Below are 24,357 nucleotides of genomic sequence, written 5' to 3' on the forward strand. Positions count from 1 at the left end.
TTCCGGATCATTATCTTCTGGTTGAGTCAAGACCCTTGGTGAGGGTAGACCAATTTCGACCGGGACCATGGCTTCAGTGCCATAGGTGAGGCTGAACGGGGTTTCTCCCGTACTTGCCTTTTTTAGCGTTCTGTTTGCCCAAAGGACGTGTGGAACTTCGTCCACCCAGCCGGATCTATGTTCCAAGAGTCTTTTCTTTATGCCGTCGACGATGCTCTTATTTGCTCTTTCCACCTCACCATTACCCTGCGGGTGTGCCACTGAGGTAAAGGTGTGGGTGATTTGAAGTTCTTCCAGCCACTTTTGTAGCTTCTTGTCAGCAAAGTTGGTGCCGTTATCGATCACTAAATTCTGTGGAAGTCCAAAACGACAAATAATAAATTCCCAAATAAATTTTTTGATATGTTTTGCGGTTGTTTGGGCTAAGGGTTTTGCTTCTATCCACTTGGTGAAGTAATCGATAGCTACCACTAGGAACTGAACGTTCCCTGCTGCTGTGGGAAATAGGCCCGTCACAACGATGGCCCACTTCTGAAATGGCCATGAAGAAGTGACTGGAACGAGTTCATTTTTCGGGCGATGCTTGTTGGGTGCGTAGAGCTGACAGGACCTACATTTTCTGATGTATGCCAGCGCATCCGTATGCATCCCCGGCCAAAAGTATCCCGCGTTGTTTAGCTTAGCTACAACTGCGCGTGGACCTGCGTGTACTCCACAGATGCCTTCGTGTACTTCCCTTAGGAGGTAATCAGCATCTTGGTCGTCCACGCATCTTAGGAGTGGGCCAAGAAAATTACGCCTGTAAAGTATGTCATCAACGAGTTGATAGTTCAGTGCTTTACAGCGTATCTTTCTTGCCTGTGCTTTTGACTCTGGTAGTATACCCGCCGCAAGGTAATTTATGATTGGTTTCATCCACGTTTCCGTACCGGTTTGGATGACACAAATTTCCTTGTGCGGGACTGACGGTGCTCCAAGGAGTTCAACGCGGATGTCCTTTCCCAAGTGGGTGAAGGCTAACGATGCAAGCTTGCTTAACGCATCCGCAGATTTGTTTTCGCTTCGCTTGATGTGCATGACTTTGCAATCATTGAAATCGCACATAAGGGTTTTTGCTTGTGCGAGGTACAGGGCCATTGTGTCATTAACGGCCGTGTACGTCCCGTTTATCTGGTTGGCTACTAACATGGAATCCACGTGGGCTTCCAGGTTTTTCACCCCCATCTTCCGCGCTATTCTCAACCCGGCCAGGAATGCTTCGTACTCCGCTTCGTTATTCGTACATGGAAAATCCAGTCAAATAGCGTAAGTGTACTCTTGGCCTGCTGGGTTGGTTAGTTTCAACCCTGCGCCTGAACCCTCGTTGTTGGCTGCTCCATCAGTGTAGAGTCGCCAGACATCATCAATGTCCTGTGCTGGAGAGGGTTGAGCCTCTTCCTGGCACTCTTTCTCCCGCGAAGCGGGGACTTCTGCAATAAAGTCGGCCAAGACCTGGCCTTTTATGGCTGGTCTTGGCTTGTACTTTATCGCATATTCTCCCAATTCTATTGCCCATTTGGCTAGGCGTCCTGACAACTCGGGTTTGCCTAGAACGTTTGCAAGTTTGAAGTTGGTGAGAATGGTGATTGGGTGACCTTGGAAATACCGTCTTAGCCTGCGTGAAGCCTGTACGAGCGCTAAGACTAATTTTTCCAAAGTAGAGTACCGGGTTTCTACGTCTGTTAAGACGCGGCTAACAAAGTAGATGGGCATCTGGATGCCTTTTGGTTCTACTAGCAGGACTGCCCCGGTTGCTCTGTCTGTGGCGGATAGGTATAGGATTAACTCTTCCCCCGCTTCTGGTGCTGTGAGCGTTGGGAGTTCGATTAAGCGTGACCGAATCTCTTGAAAAGCTGCTTCCGCTTCTGGTGTCCAGCGGAAGTGTGTTTTCTTTAAACAATTTCTCAATGTTGACACGAATGGGAACGACCTATCCGCATGATTCGCCAAAAAGCGGTTAAGTGCGACTAGTCGTCCATTCAGTGTCTGAGCTTGTTTGATGGTAGTAGGTGATTCCATTTTGATAATGGCTTCGACCTTTTCAGGGTTCGCTTTGAAGCCATCTTTGGTAACGATGACTCCTAAGAACGTCCCTTCTTCCATTCCAAAAGAACACTTGCTCGGGTTGAGCTTCATGTTTATCTTTCTGAGCGTGTTGAAAGTTTCCTCGATGTCTTTCAACATCGCTTCTGGCTCAAGGCTTTTGATGACCAGGTCATCCATGTAAACTTCCAAGTTCCTCCCAATTTGGGCATGAAACTCTTTGTCCATCAGGCGTTGGTATGTGGACCCGGCATTCTTAAGTCCGAATGGCATCATTTGATAACAAAACGTGCCATCGGGCGTCCGAAATGCGGTTTTGTCCTGATCGTCAACGGCCATGTGGATTTGATGGTATCCCTTATACGCATCAAGGAAGCATTTAAGGCGAAACGGTGCTAACGAATCTACCTTAAGGTCAATTTCGGGTAACGGGTAACAATCTTTGAGGCATGCTTTGTTTAGGTCTTTGAAATCTATGCACATGCGCCATTGTTTGTTAGATTTCGGTACCATGACGGGATTTGCAACCCATGTTTGATATTTACTAACGCGTACGATGCCTGCGTCAAGGAGTTCCTTGACTTGGATTCTACACGCGTTAGCCTGTTCCGCTCCCATTACTCGACGCTTTTGTATGACCGGCGTAAAAGCCGGGTCACACTTGAGCTTATGCTCTGTCTTACTTCGAGGTACACTAGTCATGTCAGCTGGTGTCCACGCGAAGATGTCGGCGTTTTTCTGCAGTAAGCGTTTGAGTAAGGTGCGTGTGGGATCGGTGATTGTTGGACCAATGGTAACAGCTTGGTCAGGGTATTTGCCATTGAAGGCCCATTCTTCTGGTTCGGTAATGGTTGGTTTAGCCATCTTTGGTTTGGGTTTAGATGAGACAGATGCGATGCATACCTGGGGAATACCGGTGGTCATCGCCACACCCTCAGCTGTTGGCCACCCCATCATGCCGTGGACTGAAGACACCACGACATTAAATCTTGCCATCCCATCTCTCCCGAATAGAACGTCGTATGTGTGGTGTGGCTTCCTCATTACGACGAAGTCCACGTCTTCTGTGCGGGAGTGTTTCCCGTCCGTGAGAGTGACGGGGAAAGATAGGATACCCAGGGGGGTGTTTGTGCTGCCATCGAACCCTTCCATCGAGGCGTAGACCGTTTCCAGGCGTTCTTTGTCTTCGTCGTCTAGCTTGTCGAAGAACTGCCTGTACATGACCGTTGACGAAGCGCCGTTATCAGCAAGAGTGCGGGAAGTGATGTAGTGCCCCAGCTGGCTTTTGATGACTATAGGGCTTTCTTTGTTGGGCCCTCCTGGCACTCGCGGGAAGCGTACTTCAGCTTCCTTCCACGCACATGGTTCTGTCGTTCGTCGTTTTCTTCCTCTGACGTTGCCATGAACCATGTGGATGCTGATGTCGACGGGCTTTCGTCCGTTGCCCTTGTACCGATTATCATTCCTCCCTCCGTTCTTGATTGATGCCACGAGGTGTGTAAGTTTTTCATCTTTGACGAATGTTTCGACAATATCTTTCAAAGATGTACACTCCTCGGTGGTGTGGCCCTTTGTCCCGTGGAAGTCACAGGATTTGCTCTAATCAGCGTTATGGCGCTGTCGGATCATTGGAGCTTTTGGCCATGGGAGTTTCTCGGTGGCAAATATCTCTGTGACGCTTTTGGTGAGTGGCGTCCATCTAGGGTTCCGGTTTGACGAGTGCGTGTTATCCCTTCCGCCTAATAGAGGGCGAGAGCTGGATGAGGTGTCAAAGTTTACCCTTGACTGCCAAATACCAAGCTTCCTCTTTTTGTTTTGTCGGGCGGTGCGGACATTATTCTCTCTGGTCCTTTGCGTGTAGAGGTTTGTACTCTGGGGAAGATTCCTACCCAGTTGCTTCTCCATTTCGGCAAAGCGTTTAGCTGCCGTCATGATGGCATCCCATGTGAATGGCATGCCATCTTTACCCGTCAATGTGCGGATAAGCTCTGGGTATTCAGCGCCCTGGATGAAAGCAGCGCGAACGAGATCTTCACTTATGGTGCCCAGACTCAGCTTCTTTGAGTTGAAGCGAGTGATGAAGTCTAGCAAAGATTCATCCTACTCACTAACGCAGTTGAGGATCGTCCACTGCTCTTCAGTATATTTTCTCTGTTGACTGAAGTGCTGGCTGAACTTGTGCTGGAAGTCCGCCCAATCATAGATGTGGTGGACCGGTAGACGATCAAACCACGCCCTGGCCGCTCCGACCAGCGTCATCTGGAACATATAACACCACGTGGGTTCCGTCCAGTTGCTGACGGTTGCCCCCGCTATGAATCTGTTCAAGTGATCGTCTGGGTCGGATATGCCATCATAAGTGCCGATGTTGGACATCTATTTGGCACTCCTCGGGGCGATTGCTTCCGCAATGTCCCTTGCAAACTTGGACGTTCCCGCATTTGCAACAGTTGGCCTGAAAGTTTTGGAGAAGTCACGTGGGTTTCCCCTGCGTTCCTTGGTTTAAAGGTTTCTTCAAAATTTCTTCTCGGCTGGAAGTCCGTTTCTTTACGCTTCCCTTTCGCCCTATGACGAGGGTTTGCGTCACTGTCGGACTCCTCCCAATCATCGTCCAAGTACTCGCAATCATTGCTCATGTTGAGCTGTTGTCGAGTGCTTCCGAATTCGTCATTGGCCTGTTGGAGTGAACGTAAACGTTCATCCAACTCAGCTTGGAATTCTTTCTGACGTGCTTCCGCCCAAGCTTTAACTTGATCCAGTGTTTGGCGGGGAAGCCTTGTCTGTTGTTTCTCCAACTGGGCATCAATGAATCCCAGGGGAGGATTGTTTACTGCACTTGCCCCGGCTTGGGTAACCGGGGTAGTGTTCGTAAAAATTGTGTACTCGGCGGTGTTCCCCCCAGTAGCTAGGGTTGTGGTTATCGGAGTTTCTTGGTCACTCGGTAGCCTTGGCATCGGAGTAACCTTAACCATCTTTCCAAAGGTTTTGAAAAAACTGAAAAAAGGAAGATTAAGTTCTAGCTTAATGCACGGATGGCGCCAATGAAGAAACACTAAACGACCCCGGTAGATTATGGATAATCTTAGGGTTAAGTCGATGTTTCCCACGAGGGTTAGGTCCGGCAAAGATGGTTATTCTTCTTGACCTGCAAAACAGACACCGTGAGCTCGTCACTGAGAGGGGGGGGGGGGTTCCTCCTTGTGACCACCATCCGGCGTGAGAATCAGACTAGATTGCTCTGAATATAAGTGTATATTAAGAGAAATAGCTAGAGAGGATAACATAAGATGATGATACCGTTCCAAGGTGTTGGAGTATTTATAGCCGAAGGTAGGTTTCCAAGCAGGTACGGCCAGCTGTATAATATTCCTTTTCACCCAACTACGGGCTATGTACGTGCCACGATGGGAGTTGGTGGGTAGGCAGCGGCTGATAGTGACATGGCCGGCTGTATACTATTCCTTTTCCACCAACTACGGGCTATGTACGTGCCACGATGGGAGTTGGTGGTTAGGCAGCGGCTGATAGTGACATTTTGTACTAGAGCGTGCTCCTCCTCGTACTATTGTCGGTGAGCTGTCACCCTGTGATTGGTTCATGGGCTGCTTTGGTCAGATCTTGTCTATTTTGTCCATACCTTGGCAGGTATAGTACAAAAGATCTTCCACAAGCGTACGGACTGGCTCTTTTGGGCGGGAATATTCCCGCCTTGCTCATTCCTTCTTCAGGTGACATTGTAAGAGTTAGTGCCTTATGCGTGTAGCCTTACCGTTAGTGCGGGTAGCCTTCCTTCTTGGCTTGTACCCATAGCTGCGGGAACTGGCAGGGTACTGTACCAAAGGAGGCTTTCCTGCGGGAACAGCTGGCTTACTGCGTATAAGGTCTTCATCTCTCTGAGCATGGTGGGTCCTGCAGGACCAGTTAGTCTTTGCGCAGACGGACCTCTTCAAGATGTGTCTTGCGGGTCCAACTCGGCTTTGCGGGTACCTACCTCTTCAGAAATTCAGAAACGTAACGTAACGCCACGCCGGAAGAAGGATTGATCTGATTGCGTGTCTGCTTGAAGAGATCGGTTACATTATTATTATTATTGTCCATCATCGATCGAAGCAGATAGATCGGTTAAGGATGAATATATTCAGGCTTGCTGGTGACATGACTCACCTGGTCAGTGTTCTCGTCTTGCTCTTGAAGATTCACACCATCAAATCCTGTGCAGGTACCCCTACATTTCATCTTCAATTTCCACAAATTCATTATGTCGTTAGCTACATTGCTGTTTTTCGATTCATCGTTGATCAATTCTCAACTTCATTTGTCTAATCTGTTCATGCAAACATTGATTTCTGAAAATCTCAACTCAATTTTGTCAATAATATTGCTAGCAGTTAGGGTTGATGATTTCGGACAATTTGAGAGGGCCTAAATTCTGAACTTGTTTTGTGTCTTAATCTGTTCTTGTAAACGTTGATTTCTGAAATATCAAGTGAATTTCATCAACAACATTGCTTAGGGTTAATAATCAGGGAATATTATTGCAATTGGCATCAATAGGCCTGTAAACGAGCATCTTCATTTTACTTTAAACAAACACGGACACTTAGTTACACAAATATTTGTGTTCTTGTTCGCTCGTTTAAGAAATGAGCATGCATTATGTGTGTTTGTTCAAACTCTAAACAAACGCTTCACAAACATTTTTTAGCATACTTTCACAAACACATATGAACAAACGTAAACAAACATCAATGAACACACTTAAGTTAAATGAACACAAACAAACATAAATAAACGAGCATAAATGAAGGAACATAAACAAACATTCGCAAACATAAATGGAAAACACGTGTTCATGTTTGTTCGGTTCTTTAAATGAACACAATTTTTTTGTTCATGTTCGTTCATTAATTAAATGAATGAACTTCCCGCCAAACAGTTCACTGAAAATTTGGTTCGTTTACAGGCCTAGGCATCATGACATGCTGTTTGATTGTTTTTTTAATAATCTAATGTTGCATTTAGGGATTTCACTGAAGACTCAAGAGCTCTATGCACTGGTGTTTGCTACTCGTTACTTGGATTTATTCACTGATTTCATCTCACTATATAACACCATCATGAAGATAATATTTCTGGGAAGTTCTTTCTCTATTGTCTGGTATATAAGGCGCCACAAGATCGTCCGTAGATCATATGATAAAGATCAAGACACGTTCCGCCATTATTTTCTCATGCTTCCTTGTTTGGTTTTAGCTCTGTTTATTCATCACAAGTTCACTTTTAAAGAGGTATGCATGTGTTTAAATTTATAAACTTATAATAATAATAATAATAATAATAATAATAATAATAATAATAATAATAATAATAATCTGTTGCATTGTATATATTTTTTTAAATGTATTTTGGGCAGGTGATGTGGACATTCTCTTTATACTTGGAAGCTGTTGCAATACTTCCTCAGTTGGTCTTGTTGCAAAGGACTAGAAACATTGACAATTTGACTGGTCAATATATATTTCTCTTAGGGTAATGCAATTTTTCTTTACACCAGCAAATTATATTATATTATTATTTTATGTGATGTAAAAAGCTTCGTTTTTTCTCTTTGTGCAGAGCATACCGCGCGCTGTACATTCTGAACTGGATCTACCGCCACTTCACCGAGCTTCATTATGTCCATTGGATCAGTACGTCTCTTTCTCGTTATGTTCATTGCACATTTCATTAGTGTTGTGTACGAAACTGAAATTGCCAAACCGTAACCGGAATAACTGAACAGAAATAACTAAATCCAATGAAAACCGACTTTGTGATGTGTGTGTGGGGGGGGGGGGAGGTTTTGGTTCTGGTTTTGCTATCAATCAAAAACCCGAACCGAAAAAACGCTTTTAGGTCATTTATAAGAAATTATTAGAAGGCGCGGCCCAAAAGTTTTAGTTCAAAATGTGTAATAATTAACTAATCATTAGTTAACAAAGAAATTTAGGCCCAAAGCTTCAGCTCAAATTCATTATTTTGGGCCTAAAATGTTCAAACTCAAATGGTAAAACCTAAACCGAAAAATCCCAAAAACTGAACTGAAAACACGATTTTAAGTAATTTATAAGAAATTTTTAAATGGTCTAGCCTAAAAATTTTAGTTCCAAATGTGTAATAATCAATTAATCCTTAGTTAAAAAGAAATTTAAGCCCAAAGTTTCAGACTCAAATTCATTATTTTGGGCCTAAAATTTCAAGCCCAAATGGTAAAACCTAAAAATCCGAAAATGAACTATAAAACCCAAAGACATAAAGACTTGATAACATATAATTTGATCTTTGCAGCTTGGATAGCAGGGATAGTCCAAACATTACTCTATGCTGATTTCTTCTACTACTACTTTTTAAGGTAAATTGACTTAGCAGCCTTCTCAGATAAAAAGTATTTTACTAAAAAATCTAAAATACTTGTTATTTTTTTCTTTTAATACAGCTGGAAGAATAATGAAAAGCTTCAATTACCAGCTTGATGCTCGGTTTATGATAATGATAGTCAGGTGATAGAGTTTTAAGAGTCTTACTTTTTTACATACTTTATCTTACAGAGGAGTGTATGCCATTTATGTTCTTTTATCGCTTTCTTAACTTAGTTTAATGTGATTTTAACACCCTTAGCTTATCGTTTATATTAAGATATTATTATGCCGATCATAACTTGGATAAAAAGTTATATAAAAATAGGAATGTAATAACGCTATTATCATTTAGGCATACATTTTTTTCTTAAAAATGCTTGGGCCATAAGTAGAATTAACTAACTCAACAAGTAACGGGAACTGAAGCATAGCAAATAATGTCATGGGAACCGAGGCACACAATGTGACTGGGGCAGCAATCCATGGTATTTCATCTCGAAGTAGTAACGCGAGTGTTGCACTAAACGCGATCATTGTAGCAGCTAGTGACAGAATAAGTGAGCCGAGTGCAATCATCATTCTTCTAGGTAATGCATAGAAAAAATCCTCTTCTGCATAACGGGAAGTTAGTATTGCTAAAAACATTAAAACGGAGGTTGTTGAGGCGAATAATGCGATGGCATCTGATACTATGAATAGGAGGAATGTTTTGTTTTTTAGGAATAATGGTAGACCGTAATTGTCGTTGCCACCTGGCACAGTAAACGCGGCTGCAAAGGCCATGGTGACCACGAGTGCACCCACAACTGTTGACGATGATGATGTGTCCTTCATCCATGCTTCTCCTTCTTGAAGCAGGTCTTTGTGTTCTTCTGTAAATACCTCTCTTGGGGTCTTGCGATCTTTGTTTAAAGCGTCTTTGTATAATGGCTCCACATGTTTTTCCACTTCCTGCAAGAATGTTAGAATTTTGTTACAATTAGAACTTAATGCCTAGCAGATTCTTCTTTAGTTTTTTTGGATTCAATAACATGGTTTTTTTAGGGGGGGGGGGGGGGGGTTAGGGGAGGATTTTTGTTATTAAATTGAGCTCAACATTTCAACTTGTTAAGATAAACAAGCAAAGCCGGCTTGGTTTGCATATGAGTTGGGCCAAAGCCCGCCCTGGCTCGAGTCGACTTGCTACAACCCTAGATAGATTTATTACTAAAAAGCATGAGACCACCTTGAACCATTGAAGCTCCCGTTGCATTTGCAAAGCCGCCCCGCTAACGGTCTTAAGGCGTGGCAGAGGTGACAACCTCCCCGCTATATGCAACGGGTTATCTCCATTAGGATTATCAGTTGCAGCAAACACTTTATGCCCTGTCATTTCATACACAAGATTGAACACTTTTTCTTGTCGGTATCTTATGGCTGAAAGAAACAAATACAACCCGTCATCTTCATACCAAACTATGTCCGGGTACGTCTCGACACAAACTTTTATAAGTTCAAAGATCCCTGTTTTGACAGCTGTAGAAACCGCGGTTCCTAGTACATTCCATGCTAAATCATGGCTTCCTTTTTCTATAGCAATCGAACACATCCGTTCCACAAGTGTGAGTGTCTGAATATGACTTAGTTTCATATTATAGATATCTTTACCACACGGGGCTATGAGCACGATACACTTTGAGACAAACGATGCCAACTGACGGTTTGATGTTTTCTCAAGATTCATAGAAATACCTTAAAATAACCCAAGAATGGATAAAAATCTATCAGGTTAATGTAGATAGGATTTTAGAAGAGAGTATAGTGAATGTACATAGACCATACATACATCTGTAGATGAGATGCTGGTAGAACCGCAACGGGCTGCCACTAGGAAAAACATGCGGTTTTGTGGCCAGTACTTGTAAGGCGGTCTGACTTTCCCAGTCTTTTTGGGTAACTAAATCCGGGTATGTTCTTACTAGATAAAGTGCTACATCTGTAGGACAAGGGGTCGGATAATGAGTCAGAATGGATTAAAATATAAAGAAGTTCTTTTTAGTATGGGTCACCTTTAATATTATGTGTAAGTAAATAACAAACTCACGCATTCAATACAAAAAAAAAAAAGAATATGTAGGATCTTGGCCAATTAGTACTTTAGTAGTGTGAATGAGTCGGTTTTGGAATCAAACCAAACCAAACATCAAAATATCGGTTCTGAAAACATTCGATTTTAGTTTTTGGTTTGCTTTCAGGTTTTTCAATTTTACCATTTGGGCTTGAAATTTTTATATCGAAAAAGAAATTGTCTTAAAATAATTAATATGGACCTAAACCTTTGTTATACATTTGGGTTAAAATATACGGGCTATACTATTTATCAAATTTTTGTATGTCATTTAAAATTCAAAATAAAAAAATGAAAATTCATAATTTTGGTTCGTTTTTTTTTCAGTTTTAATCACACGCAAAACCAAAACGAACTGAAAGTTCGGTTTGTAATAAAGCCAAAAACCAAGCTATCAGGTTTTGTTTGGATCTGGTTTTTTCGGTTCCATGCACAACCCTCTATTACAAGGAATAGAGACACTACTCCCAATTAGTCTCCGAACTCCAAAAGCCAATTTTCTTTCTTTTACATGTACAACATAATAATTCAGATAATATAAGTGAACACGTAAGTAATTTGAGTTAGACTAACCACAAAAACCGGCTGTAAGCGTGAGTGTAACGAGATCAGCACCCGAAACGCCAGTAAACGGACTAGTGCCATCCTCTCCTATTTCATCTTTAGTAACCTCCAACAAGTACCAAAGTGTCTCCAACCGCCCATACTTTGCCGCGAATTTCAACGCAGTATGCCCGTCTCTATTAACCATCTGGGCGATGCCCGGATCTTTTGCCACCAATAGCTTAGCATCCATGGTGTTCCCGACCTTGGCGGCATAATGAAGGGCAGTGTTTCCCCCCAAGCTCTTTGTCCTTAGTTTCTCACCATCCGTCTCCACAATCCGCTCTACAATTCGGTTGACAAATTCGTGGGACGAGTTGGTTCCAATGGCGATGTGTAGCGGTGTTTCCCACCAATAGGTGAGTTTTGCATCGAGTTTGTCGGGTTGCATGTCGAATATGTGTTCAACCGCGTCCCAGTCATTGTTCGTTGCGGCTTTGTAGATCGGAAGATTGCGTATCTCATCATCGTAGTCCATTTTCGAAAAAAACAAACCTAAACAAAAATGACAGTTTGGTTTTTGGTTCCTTAAAGAAAGGATGACATGAAATGAATATTGAGAGTTTGACTATTTTATATTGATGTTCATAACTTCATATCGTAAGAAGATGAAAGGTTGGGTCAACGGGCTGCTTATAGATCATGACTTCATTTTGCACTTTCAAATTTCCTAAAGTCAATAGAGATCGTGGAGATTCAAGCACACTTTTTAATACCAACTGTATATTAAATACCGTTAGGATCAAAACAAAACAAAACAAATATTTATATAGTATTTAGTCTTTGATAAGTAAATAAATATTTAATTGACGTTGGACATTATCATTTTATATATCCTTGTTGATTCTTTTTTATTATCTTATTATCACTTGGTTTGATCAAGCAGCTAAGTGGGGGAAACGTTAACTTTGAATAATATTATGTGTTTTTAGTTTGACCCCTCCTAATCCAAAATCCCAAAATAAACATATGATGTTTGATAGCCCAACGTCGCCTATTGGACGTTGGCAGAGTGCGATCATTGCAATTGTGATCCCAAAATCAACTGAACGCAGTATGTTGGGGAAAATAAACATATGGTTTTTTTTATGTAACAACTTTGATATTAATTTCTAATATTATTTGTCCCCCAAATTAATTGTTTAAGGTTCACCACTTGTCTTAAATGTATCTCGGCCGTTGATTACATATTTCCACTTCTATGGTTATATTTTCGGTGTGGTATTGTAAATAGTTTTTAATAAGGCCGGATATTATTTGAAAGCCTCTTTTCTAAAACAAAGTCATAATTTATTTGAGAACATGCCATGGTGTGGTGTTGATCATCTATCGTTTTTAAGACCCTTCTCTATGGGCGAGTTTGGGGGCCCTTCAGGCATGCACACCGCTGCGGGGTGTCACCAAGACCGACGCCTTTGTGGATTTTTGTGTGTCCTCTTCCACAAACACATACATGCATATATAAATTATATATAGCATGGTATAGGGGCACTAAACAATTGAAGAGCGTTATGGAGATGGGCTCGTGGGACAGCGATAAAAAGTTAGGGCTTTAGGCCCCCACTCAGTTAAGACCTCCAAATCTAAAAAAAAGATTATATATAGATATATTATAATAGGTTTAATAAACTCAAAGTAATGTATTGATGTGGTGGGTAGGCCTTGGTTGTTACTAAAGTATAGGTTATGAGTTCAAAACTTGTAATAATCAAGTTTTTTTTCTTAACAGTTGTTATGAAAAGGCTCAAAAATCTTGTTTTGATTTAGGCCTCTACATTTGTTGAGCCGGCCCTGAAATCTACGTGACGGTGATATGACACTATGGAGGGGCTTTAAGCCTCAGGGGTGTGCGTAATGCGGTTTGGTGTGGTTTTTACTGAAACCGACACGAAAACCAAACTTTTGGTTTTATGGCCTTTTTTCGGTTTCGGTTTTTGGATTCGGTTTGGTTTTGGATGCAGTTTTTTCGCATTTGCTAATCGAGGCAAAACGTTTTGGGCCAAAATAATCTTGACCCAAAATATTGAAATTATGCATGATATTTGTTTTTTTATTTAAACTAATGATTAATAAAATATTGAATGGTTGAACCTCAAATATTATTAAAAGCTAATAAAAGATAAATTTAAAATCAAAACTAAAAGTATCAGTATTATAAACTAGTAATCATATGTAGAAACCAATGGTATTAACTATATGCTAAAACTAAACAAATAGTCATCGGTAGATTTTCTTTTAATGGTTAAAATTAAGATATTATGGTTATTATGATTTTTTTTGTTATTTAAGTTCGATTCGTTTTTTCGGTTCTTAACAAAATACAAAACCGAACCAAAACAAAATTTCGGGTTTTGATGGTCTGTTCGTTTCAAAGAGGAATTGAAACCAATTCCAACGTAATCCCTCCTCCTATTTTAGAAGCTCAGTCATAAAAATCAACGGAAACCCTACCCCAATCTTCACCTTCTCTTCTGCACCGTCCTTCTCTGGGTTTGTTTTTCTTACTTTGATTTTTCTTTCTTCGATTCCGTCTTCCAATTTTTGTTTTAAATTACGTTTCTTGTTTCCATTACTTGCATCTAATATTGGATTCTACCATATATAATGTTTTATACTAAAATTAATTGATTTCAAAATCCATATTCTTTTTCTTTTTCAAAGCCTTTTGAGATTTTGAAACAAATATCCGTAGCACGCCAACTGTTCGATGAAATCCTTCAACCAAATTTCTGCTGGTTTGTAATCAGTTCATACTAGGGGTGGGTTGTTCGGTTTAAAACCGTGAAACTTCGGTATGGTTTTATTGTCGGTTTTTTTATTATCTCTCGGTCAGTCCGTTTCAAAATATCCATTGTGACCAACGGTTTGATTTTGGGTTTATTAGTTTTAGATATATATATATATATATATATATATATATATATTAAATTTTTAATTTTTTTTCTTTTTTCTTTTAATTATTTATAGATCATTTTTATTATTTTTTGTTTTTTTTATTATTTACAGTTATTTAATTATATATATATTAAATCTATATTTGTTGAGCCGGCCCTGAAATCCTGTTTCGAGAGAGATTAGGGGTAGCAAACATAGCAGACAAGATAAGAGAGTGGAGATTGAGATGGTTTGGGCATGTGAAGAGAAGACAGTCGACGAATCCTGTTAGATCCGTAGAAAACATTACTATAGAGGGGGGAAGGGGTAGGGGACGACCTAAATTGACTTGGGATGAGAGGATTAGGCATGATCTCATAGACCTAAACCTCTCCGAGGACATGGTTGAGGATAGGAATCTTTGGAGAAGTAGAATTAAAGTTAAGTATTTTTAGGACTAAATGAATACCTTAGGGCTTATACTTAACTTATTTAGGACACATACCATAATGGTATTTCCCCCGCATATATTATTATTATTATTATTATTACTATTACTATTAGTATTATTAGTTTTGATATAACTGTTAAACTTGATCCCCTTTGTTCTGCTTCATACATATTATTATTATTATTATTATTATTAGCTCTTTACATAGCTATTGAACTTTGATTCCCTTTCTTTTGCTCCATACATATGTACTTAGAGCCGAGGGTCTCTCTGGAAGCCACCTCTTTATCCCTTTGGATAGAGGTACGGTGTGCCTACATCCCATCCTCCTCAGACCCTACTTATAGCTTTGCGGTTGGTGGGACTTCACTGGGTGGGTATGAATGATTGATTGATATTATTATTATTATTATTATTATTATTATTATTTTGTTGATTGAGGGGAGATAAGGAGAACAAAGAATTCAAATTCCATTAACAAATTTACCAACCAAACACATGATGGGAATCTAAAAGAATCCATTCCAATTCCAATTCAAATTCCCTTGAAAAAATTCCATGAAACGAACATCCCCTAGATTATTATGTATATATAATAAACCTTCATTCAAATTCAATTCCCGTTTGATGTCACCAATCCTTTTCTTATGTTAATTTTGCTCAATTATTAGTTCAAACTTGACCCGGTTAATTAACCAAAAACAAACCATAACCAATTAACCGAAACCAAAGTAGTTATGGTTAATAATATCCCATAACTGAAGCTAATGGTTATGGCCAAGGGTAAAAACCGAACCAAACCCCAATTTGCACAACCCTAACCGCCCTATATTGAAGCAGGATTGGAAATTGATTTGAAGAACAAGGATGGGATCCGGTGAAGCTTTGAAAGCTGCAAAAGTTTACAGAGGGCTAATGAAAACCGTGAAGAAACACATTGGGAATAAACAACACAAAACTCATTTTACAGACTACATCAAATCAGAGTTTAGAAACAACGGTAGTGAGTTAGAGCCATCAGTTATTCAACAGAAAATGAAACTTGCTAGTGATTATAACTACCTTTTGACCAGTGTTCATCATCATCAGGTACTCAATTAAGATTGAAGATTATACTTATACTTTGTGTAGGTTAATGTAGCAATGATATAGGTTGTTGTGATGGTGTAGGATTTGCTGTTTACTTACAATATTGCGGTTGATAGATCGGATGAAATGAAAAAAGTACTTGGGAAATCTGCTGCAAGTGTCGGTCTCCAGCTTCCCGAGGTTTATCAGCCTTGAAATTTGGTAGGTGGTTATCTTTTTCATAATCTTGTTTCATTATGCACCTGTGGATATAGGATAATCATGATTTATGAGTTTTTTTGATGTATAAATCCCGAAAGTGGTGTCATTTTTGTGTTAATTCTGTCAACATGATTTAGAAATATGGTCTTGTCTGGTTATTTCTGCTTTTGATGCGTGTACAACAACACTCGTGTGAAAGAATGAAGAATCTTGATCTTTTTCTGTTGCCTGTTGTTCAGGGAATAAAAGATGCATACGGGTTTGAGTGTTTTTTGAGCGGAGTGATCGGAACTCTTTTATAGAATAAAGCTGCTGATGGTTGATTGTTTTGATGTCATGGATTGAAAATTTTGTTTAGTTTTCTGTACTATCATTCGTCTGCAAAATTTGCTTGCTTTATGAAAAGATTTTGTGTTTCTTCTTTAGAACAAAAACCATTTAAAGGATATTATTACTATTATTATTTTCTTTCTAATATTCATATGAAGTTTTGTTATCAAGAAATGGAGAAAATCGCACACCATTATCAACCTCAATGGTGTCATTAGCAGAATCAGAGTCAAGTCCAGCCATTGCCTGCCACTTCGATCACCAGTTCTAGGGCGGGGGCTGCATCTCGTGTGTTCTTTTAAAACCAATCACAACCATCCTGCATTCCTGCTATTACGACGACCTCCAAGACATCATGGAACAAGTGGTAAATTTATAATAGAATAAAGAAATATATGGTACCACATGAATAGCAAAATTAAAGTCAAATTACATGCTTGACAGTAGGAAAGTCAGATTGGTAGCAACACTAATATAGTGTTCAGGAATGTTTAAAATCGTAATAAAATTAATAGGGTGTCTGATACATACCCAGCTATATCCGTACCATTTAAGGTTCCCACTTTCGATTTAAACACCAGTTTTCTAAAGGAGTAGCAGCAACAGTTTCTATCAATTATGTAACCGTCATTTAACATCGCTATTTGTATGGTGTTGGTAGTTTAGTTCCACTGTCGATGCATTTATTCTCTCAGTATTATCTTTGTAATTGGAGATCTTCCCTTCTCGAATTGGGATTTCTTTTTAGTAATTGAATAGTTTGTTTGGCTCACATGTGAACAAACATTGATTAGTCTAATAGATAACTTTACTATGGCATAACCCACTTTCATATTTCCATGTAGTAGATGTATATAAAAGAACAAACGGTAATAAACCATAACGGCCGAGCAGACATATTCGTTTATTTTAATTATACGAGCATCAAACTTTCTGCAAGGTTATTGGTTTACACCCAAACACACATACATAAAGAATCCACACACCACAACCCACATTTGCACCAACAAGAATGTTTCATTATCTAACAGTACCTTCATTCATAGATATCTCATATCAAGCAGATACCTCTAGAAAACATGTGCAAATAAACAATATACGTTTTTATAACCTTAAAAACCAAACGCCCCCATTAACAAGCACGGCGTGTGTTTGGGACATTAAGGGGCTGATGGGGACAAGTTTTAACGTCTAATGTGAGGCGACGATGCATAGCCTAGAGGTGCACAAATCGGGTTCATCTTGAAAACCCGAACCGGTTCGGAACCGGTTTTTTTCACACCGGGTAGAAAATGAAACCGGTTCCAGTCAGGAACCGGTTCGGTTCCCGACCCGAACCGATGCCCAAAAATGCAATCTTTTAGGAACCGGGTAGGTTGGAACCGGAACCGGTTTTTACGTAAAAACCGGTTCCACCGGTTTTTTTTGAAATTTAAACAATATAGCCGTTAGGAACCGGTTCCAACGGCTATATAACCGTTTAGACCGTTGGAACCGGTTTTTTAACTATAAATAGGTTATCTTTTTTCTATAAATAGCAAGGTTTGTTTGTGTACTTGTTAAACCACTCCCAAAACTATAAAACACACTCCAAACCACAATTAACCTTAAACCGACAACAAATGGCAACCAATGATGACGTTGTTATGGTGATCGAAACAACAAGATGCCCCGATGTTTGGGTTCATTACGATTTGTGTCTCATGACCGACTCACATGAGTTGGCACGTTGCAAATATTGCTCGAAGTTTCTTAAAGCAGCGTCCAACTCGACATTACGAAAACATACGAATAAGTATTGTCGAGAGAAAAGAAGAATGGAAGCTAAAAAAACGGAAGTGGGAGAGTCGTCCGGCTCTACAACCCAAAAATAAGTATTCCCGGGTTAAAACGACGGACTTTGTTTTTTATGTTTTAGTTGTTATGTTTAGTATCGTTTATGTTTTAATAATGTTTGTAATAGTTATTTTTTAGAAAAGGGGTTTGCTAAAGGAGTAGTATTGTAGTTTGTTTTTGAGTTTGGTGGTGAAACAAGTAATGGAAACAACTTATATATAGGTTTGGCCCAAAAACCGGTTCCAACGGCTATATTACCGTTGGAACCGGTTCCAACGGCTAATTGGTGTCTAAAAAAACCGGTTCTAACGGCTATATTACCGTTGGAACCGGTTCCAACGGCTAGTTTGACTTTTGTTTGACCCTTCAAAAAAACCCGTCGGAACCGGTTATTCCGGGTACGAACCAAACCGGTTCCAATTAATAACCGGGTAGGAACCGGTTTGGGACCGGTACTGACATATAAATATTAGAACCGGGTACGATTTTCGGGTACAAAAATACCAAAACCGGGTATTGTTCCAACCGGGTTGGAACTGGAACCGGTTCCGGTTCGGTTCCACCGGTTAGGTTCCGGAACCGGTTTTTTTGTGCACGTCTAGCATAGCCTACAAGCCGGTAAGCATTACCCATAATTTTGACCCACTATCTTTATTGAGTAAAACACAGAATAAACATGACTAAACAGAAAAAAACCACTGGCCCATAATCTAAAAAAAAGCTCCATTTACCAGCAATACATGTGAAATGTGATGCATCCGTGTATAAAAGTGACTGCTTATAACATTCATGAACCACATGATGCATATCTTACCCTCCTACACACACACACACACACACACACACACACACACACACACACACACACACACTTAGAAAGAAAGACTACAACAGTCAAAAAGGCAGAAAGCTAGAATCAAGCAAATTTGAACATTAAGTAAAACTCTTAACAATATTTAAATATCTAGCAAAAGAGAGAACAATTTAGCAGACCCCTGATAACACAGTTAGCTTGCATCCATCGAGTCATCTTGTGATACCGGTAGCGAGCCTTCTTGCAATACTGGTTGAGGGTCTTACTGTAACACCGGATGCGGGTCTACCTGTAACACCGGTACCTCATTTTCCGGTACCACCAGGTGCGGGTCTTCCTGTAACACCGGTTGCGGTCTTCCTATAACACCGGAACCGCATATTCCTGTAACATCGGTTGCGGGTCTTCCTGTAACACCGGTAGCGGTTCTTCTTGTAACATCCGGTGCAGGTCTCCCTGCGGCATCGGTATCGGGTCCTCTTGTACCTGTGGCGGGTCTTCTTGCAAGACCGGTAGCGGGTCTTGCCGTAGCACTGGTTGCAGGTCTTCTTGTAACACCGGCAACAATAACGGTAACGGTTTATACGACACTAACGGGCTATAATTGAGCTCATAACTTACATTAACCGACCCGAAAATGTTGAAATGTCCAGCACTGTTATGAGCCACTTCTGCATCAGAACACTTCTTGAACACCACCCGGGCCCGTCCCCCGGCTCGATCCACTTCCGTTTCTGACTCCATCAACGGCCCGAATCGCCTGAACATCTTATTTAACTGAGCCTCCGAACGAAAATTGATACCCTCTTCAAACTTCAGTACAACCTCTGTAGCCAGATTTTCCCGCCTTTTTCTAACAATCTCTGGTTCTTCTGGTACCGGTTCTGGTTCAGGCTCCGGTTTACGGTTACTACTAGCAGCCCGTTTTTCTTTTCTATTTGATCTTTCTTTTTTATTCGATCTTTCTTTACTTGATTGGCGCCTTCGTTTTGCAGGTTTTTCAGGTTCATGTTCCACAATCTGAGATTCTTCCACCGCCCCATTCTGATCATCTTGAATATATTGCATTGGTTGATCTTCAGAATGGTTTTGGATGATCCTATCCGTCCAATAAGAATCATTAACATCAACAAAGTCAAAGTCGAATTTAAATTCTTCAGGTTCGTTTTCATTGGGCGGTTTTAACTTCACGTCATCGTCGGGTGTTTCAACAGTCGGAGGTTTCTTCAAAGATTTGCTAAAAACAGCAGCTCTCCGCTCATAAAAGAACGGGATAATTGTCTGAAAAAAGCTGTGTTCTTTCATGGGATCTTGAGCGGTTAAATGCAGTTGTGACAGCATGTCAGCTACAGATGTTTCCGCTTGACTGTTTTCTGGTGTCTGCACGGTTTGGTCAACTTGTTGACCATGGTCAACCTTCGGGTCACTACCAGACTTTATAACCGATGGTGGTCCGGTCAGCTGGCTGGCCACTCTTTGAATCATTTCACCAATTTTGAAAGACGGTTTTGGAGTCGGAGTTGGTTTTGAAGTCGGAGTTGAAACGGGAGCAGTCGACACTTTGTTAGAAACACGGGCTTGTTTTTTAACCGAACCATTAGAAACGGAAAGGCGCGCCTTTCGTTTTTTCAAACCCGATGAAGAAACCGGTTTACTGGTCCCACCTACAGATTCGGATGCAGTTACGGGTGCGGGTGCAGGTGCATCATCGGTTATATCAGATAAACTTATCTCCTTGTTAGGATTTACAACATCAATAAAATCATTCTCAATTTTCTCACCATTTTTATTAACTTGTTTAACCGGTTTAACCAGTTCATTTACAGGAACTTCTTGTTCTTCCAGCATATCTCCACAAGCCAAAAACTCGGTTAGCTCACGATGCCATTTATAACGACCATACGATGTTAATTGGGCCTTGGCTATTGCAAGATCCAGTCCGTCACCTTGGTCCGGGAACTGGGCCAGTAATCTCACATAATCCACAAGTTTATCGGGCTCAAAAGAGCTCGCATGGGCAGATTCGTCTTTTCCATGTATTTTACTTGATTTTATTCTAACACCTCCGTTTTCTGTAACTTGATATTCGATCTTTTTATAAATTTCTTTAGGAGTACAAGAACACGCAAGCCCTAACTTGACCCGTCTACTAACTTCGTCCAAAGCGCAACTGACTGCAGTTTTAAATATCTCGGTATTGGTTTGGTTTGCGTATTGAGAAAAGTTGGCGCGAAACGGGGATAAAACAGATGGGCTGTTCCAAGCAAAAGAATGGTCGCCAAAATACGCAACTAAAAAGCTATCTTTTTTGTAATATTTCATGGCTTTCTTCGATGCACCTGATGGATCGATTATCTGACCGGGCCACCATGGATGGCTTATTACTTTGCCCCAAACTAAATCAGAAACCGAGAAGTCACCTTCGGTTTCTGGTGGCTTGAAATAAGACATTTGATGCAGTGAAAACAAGTTTCCATTTTTATAAAGCCTGGGTTTCTGTTTCATTACTTTTTTATCATCTTCTTGTACGGACTCATTATCATCATCATCATCTTCTTGCTCTGAGTCGGTTTCGATTTTCAGATTTTCATCTTCTGATACAGGGGAAGAAGGCTTTGAAAGCTTCTGGTCTACATCAAGTGACTCGTAGAGTGGAACCTCCACATGCGCACGGCGACCGTACACGATCGGTTCTTGAGACTTGATGTGTTCCTCTTGGTGTTCGACGAGAACCGGTTCAGAAGAAGGTTCTGGAAGCTTCTGTTCCACATTAGCTTCAGAGTTTGCAGATATAGGTGTTACTTCATCTTTCCAACCCATTACTTCATCGACGTCCATACCTGTGTCGTCTCCTCGGTCCATGTCAGCATCTGTAATAGGTGTTACAGTGTTGACTCCTTCTGGACCAAGATTGACTGTGGTCAAAGATTCAGGAATCTCGGAGGAATTTACAGTCTCGTCTTCTTTTTCTGTTTTATCTTCCATAACACCATTTTCATATACCACTTCTTGAACAGGTTCAGTAGTTTTTTCCATAACCTCCTCGTTTTTGTTCAAACCTGCTTCTGTTTCCTGGTTAACTATTGCATCAGTCTTAGTTGCAACTTCAATTGTCGAGTCAACGGGAATATCTACTTTGACCACCACATCAACACCCTCAGAACCAGGATTAACTGTGACCAATGTCTCTGAAATCTCTGACGGAACTGACACTTCATTTTCTTTCTCAATTTTATCATTCAACACATGATCTGCATCAGTTGTTTCTTGAGCATCATCTGTTATAACTTCTACTATTGGTTGCAGCCTATCTTCTTTGACACTTTCACCAACTTCATCTGTTCCTGAACTGACCGCATCAGCTGCAGAACTTTGATTATTATCATAAACTAAACTTGGATCAACAGAACCAAGATTAGTTGTTAAAACCTCTTCAACAGATTCAACATGCAGCTTATTGACATCATCACTTTTCTCCAATTCTTGTTCATTCACTATTACCTCAACTTTCTCCGAAGTCAAAACCGTAGTTTCAACCTTAACATTACAATCTTCACCAGAACCTGCAACTTCTTCATTCACTACAACCTTATCTTTGTCAGAAGCTGAAACCCTAGTTTCAACCGAACCATCACAATCTTCACCTAAACCTGTAACATCCACCATATCTTCTTCATTCACCGTCACCTCAACCTTCTCAGACTCTAAAACCCTAGTTTCAACCTGAGCATCACAATCTTCACCAAAACCTACAACATCCACCGTATCTTCTTCATTCACTGTCACGTCAACTTTCTCAGAAGTCAAAACCCTAGTTTCAACCAAAGCATTGCAATCTTCAGCAGAAACTGCAACTTCTGCCTCGTTAACAACCTCATCTTTCTCAGAAGCTAAAACCCTAATTCCAACCGAATCATCATTATCTTCACCCAAACCTGTAACATCCACCATATCGTCTTCATTCACTACCACCTCATCTTTCTCCGAAGTCAAAAACCTAGCTTCACCCGAACCAGCAACTTCTTCCTTATTAAGCTCACCTTCATCTTTGTCAGCAACCAAAACCCTAATTCCAGCCGAAACATCACAATCTTCACCTTCACCTAAACTTATGGCGTCCACCATATCCTGATCACAATTCTCCATTTCTTTCTGCACACTAACCACATGATCATCTTCTTCAGCAGGATCAGAACCCACAACATCCACCATCACATCCTCCCCGTCTTGTTCTTTCATGCTTCACAGATTAACCTAATTACATCAAACAAAAACTAAATAAACCCACAAATTTCAAATAATAAAACCCTAATCTCTTTTTTTTTACCGTTTTCATTTCAAGAAATCAAAATCTGATTTTTTACAAAAACTAAGCAAGCCCACAAATATCAAACAAAACCCTAATTTCAGAGCACAAACCTAGATGTTCAAAAGTTCAATCTTTTTTTTCACCCTTTTAATTTCAAGAAATATAAATCCGATTTAAAAAAAAACTAAGTAAACTTACAAATGCCAAACAATAAAACCCTAGAACACAAACCCAGATGCTGAAAGGCACAATCTTTTTCATTTCAAGAAATCAAAATCTGATTTTAATAAAAACTAAGTAAACCCACAAATTTCAAACAATAAAAAACCCTAATTTCAGAACACAGTCACAAACCCACATGTTAAAAATACAATATTTTTTCTACCCTTTAAATTTCAAGAAATCAAAATCTAACTTTTAGCAAAAACAAAGTAAACCCACAAATATCAAGCGATAAAAGCCTAATTTTGAATAACAATATATCAAGCAAAATTGAAAATAACGGCGAAGAGTATAAACGTAGCCTTAGCGTGGAATTGAGCGTACCTTGTGTCCAGCTTGGATACGATAATTGTAAGAGAGAAGAAAGCCAAGTGATTTGAATACCTAATTTTGTTGGTGTTGGAGGATCCGGTGGACTTTGAATTGAACCGATACGATCCGACAAGGAAAAGTAACGAACCCTTTGTTAGTTTTGAGTTCTGGAGTTTAGACGTGAGTTTGGATCTACAAATAGATTTGTAAAATACTGAATTATTTATGTCTTAAAATAAATTAATAATTGTTATAAATATATATTATTGTGGTTATCAATACCAAATATAGTTAGGCTTTTTCTCCAAGTTATCTTCTCCTGCATATACATATCATTGTATCATATTGTATAACACACCTATTAATGAAATCATCATCTTTCTCCCTATATCTCTTTCTCACATGTTTGGCTATTAGGCTTGTTTCACAACACGTTATCAGCACGAATTGCTTTTAAAAATAGGTTACATAATCATGAAGTTCATCAAAGCATGTAAAACTAGGATACCTTACAAGTAAGTTTTATTTTCAATTATGATTATAGTTATATATTCAATTATATATATTTGTGTATGAATTTATGTTCATGTTCAAATTATTAATCATTATGTTTATTGAAATTCACAACATCAATCTTACGAGCGGATACCTTCAACAACTTTCTTACATATATAAAATTAACAACTTATTTGATCATTCCTAATCTTCATGCAAGATTCTAATCGGTCT

The 24,357-nt window shown here is 40.0% G+C and overlaps 4 protein-coding genes across 7 annotated transcripts; 2 read left to right on the top strand and 2 right to left on the bottom strand.

Moving 5' to 3' along the window:
• The first annotated feature begins 6,199 nt into the window (after positions 1 to 6,199).
• Positions 6,200 to 8,734, top strand: LOC143532699 (ER lumen protein-retaining receptor-like). Its single transcript, XM_077027677.1, has 6 exons — positions 6,200 to 6,301; positions 7,105 to 7,370; positions 7,496 to 7,611; positions 7,699 to 7,772; positions 8,410 to 8,473; positions 8,558 to 8,734. Exons 1-6 carry the CDS (start codon positions 6,211 to 6,213, stop codon positions 8,592 to 8,594), a joined length of 648 nt encoding a protein of 215 aa, XP_076883792.1. The 5' UTR covers positions 6,200 to 6,210; the 3' UTR covers positions 8,595 to 8,734.
• An 80-nt stretch (positions 8,735 to 8,814) lies between these two features.
• Positions 8,815 to 12,055, bottom strand: LOC143532704 (uncharacterized). The gene is made up of 4 exons (XM_077027681.1): positions 11,161 to 12,055; positions 10,306 to 10,455; positions 9,706 to 10,211; positions 8,815 to 9,431 (listed from the first exon to the last, which is right to left on the bottom strand). Exons 1-4 carry the CDS (start codon positions 11,666 to 11,668, stop codon positions 8,829 to 8,831), a joined length of 1,767 nt encoding a protein of 588 aa, XP_076883796.1. The 5' UTR covers positions 11,669 to 12,055; the 3' UTR covers positions 8,815 to 8,828.
• A 3,207-nt stretch (positions 12,056 to 15,262) lies between these two features.
• LOC143532714 (uncharacterized) lies at positions 15,263 to 15,869 on the top strand. The gene is made up of 2 exons (XM_077027690.1): positions 15,263 to 15,604; positions 15,686 to 15,869. The coding sequence occupies exons 1-2, from the start codon at positions 15,383 to 15,385 to the stop codon at positions 15,797 to 15,799; spliced, it is 336 nt and encodes a 111-aa protein (XP_076883805.1). The 5' UTR covers positions 15,263 to 15,382; the 3' UTR covers positions 15,800 to 15,869.
• Positions 15,870 to 18,878: 3,009 nt separating this feature from the next.
• On the bottom strand, positions 18,879 to 23,784 carry LOC143533276 (uncharacterized). 4 transcript variants are annotated; one of them, XM_077028123.1, is made up of 3 exons: positions 23,641 to 23,784; positions 22,874 to 23,039; positions 18,879 to 22,804 (listed from the first exon to the last, which is right to left on the bottom strand). In XM_077028123.1, exons 2-3 carry the CDS (start codon positions 23,022 to 23,024, stop codon positions 19,146 to 19,148), a joined length of 3,810 nt encoding a protein of 1,269 aa, XP_076884238.1. In that variant the 5' UTR covers positions 23,025 to 23,039; positions 23,641 to 23,784; the 3' UTR covers positions 18,879 to 19,145. The 4 variants fall into 4 exon arrangements, with proteins under 4 accessions (XP_076884238.1, XP_076884242.1, XP_076884233.1 ...); XM_077028127.1 differs by having other exon boundaries at positions 18,879 to 22,478; positions 22,578 to 23,039; XM_077028118.1 differs by having other exon boundaries at positions 18,879 to 22,286; positions 22,323 to 23,039.
• Between the last annotated feature and the right edge of the window lie 573 nt (positions 23,785 to 24,357).

The sequence above is a fragment of the Bidens hawaiensis genome, unplaced genomic scaffold, assembly GCF_021521415.1.
Source record: "Bidens hawaiensis isolate Kalapana, Puna unplaced genomic scaffold, B.hawaiensis_p1.1 tig00000702_1, whole genome shotgun sequence".
NCBI lineage: Eukaryota > Viridiplantae > Streptophyta > Magnoliopsida > Asterales > Asteraceae > Bidens > Bidens hawaiensis.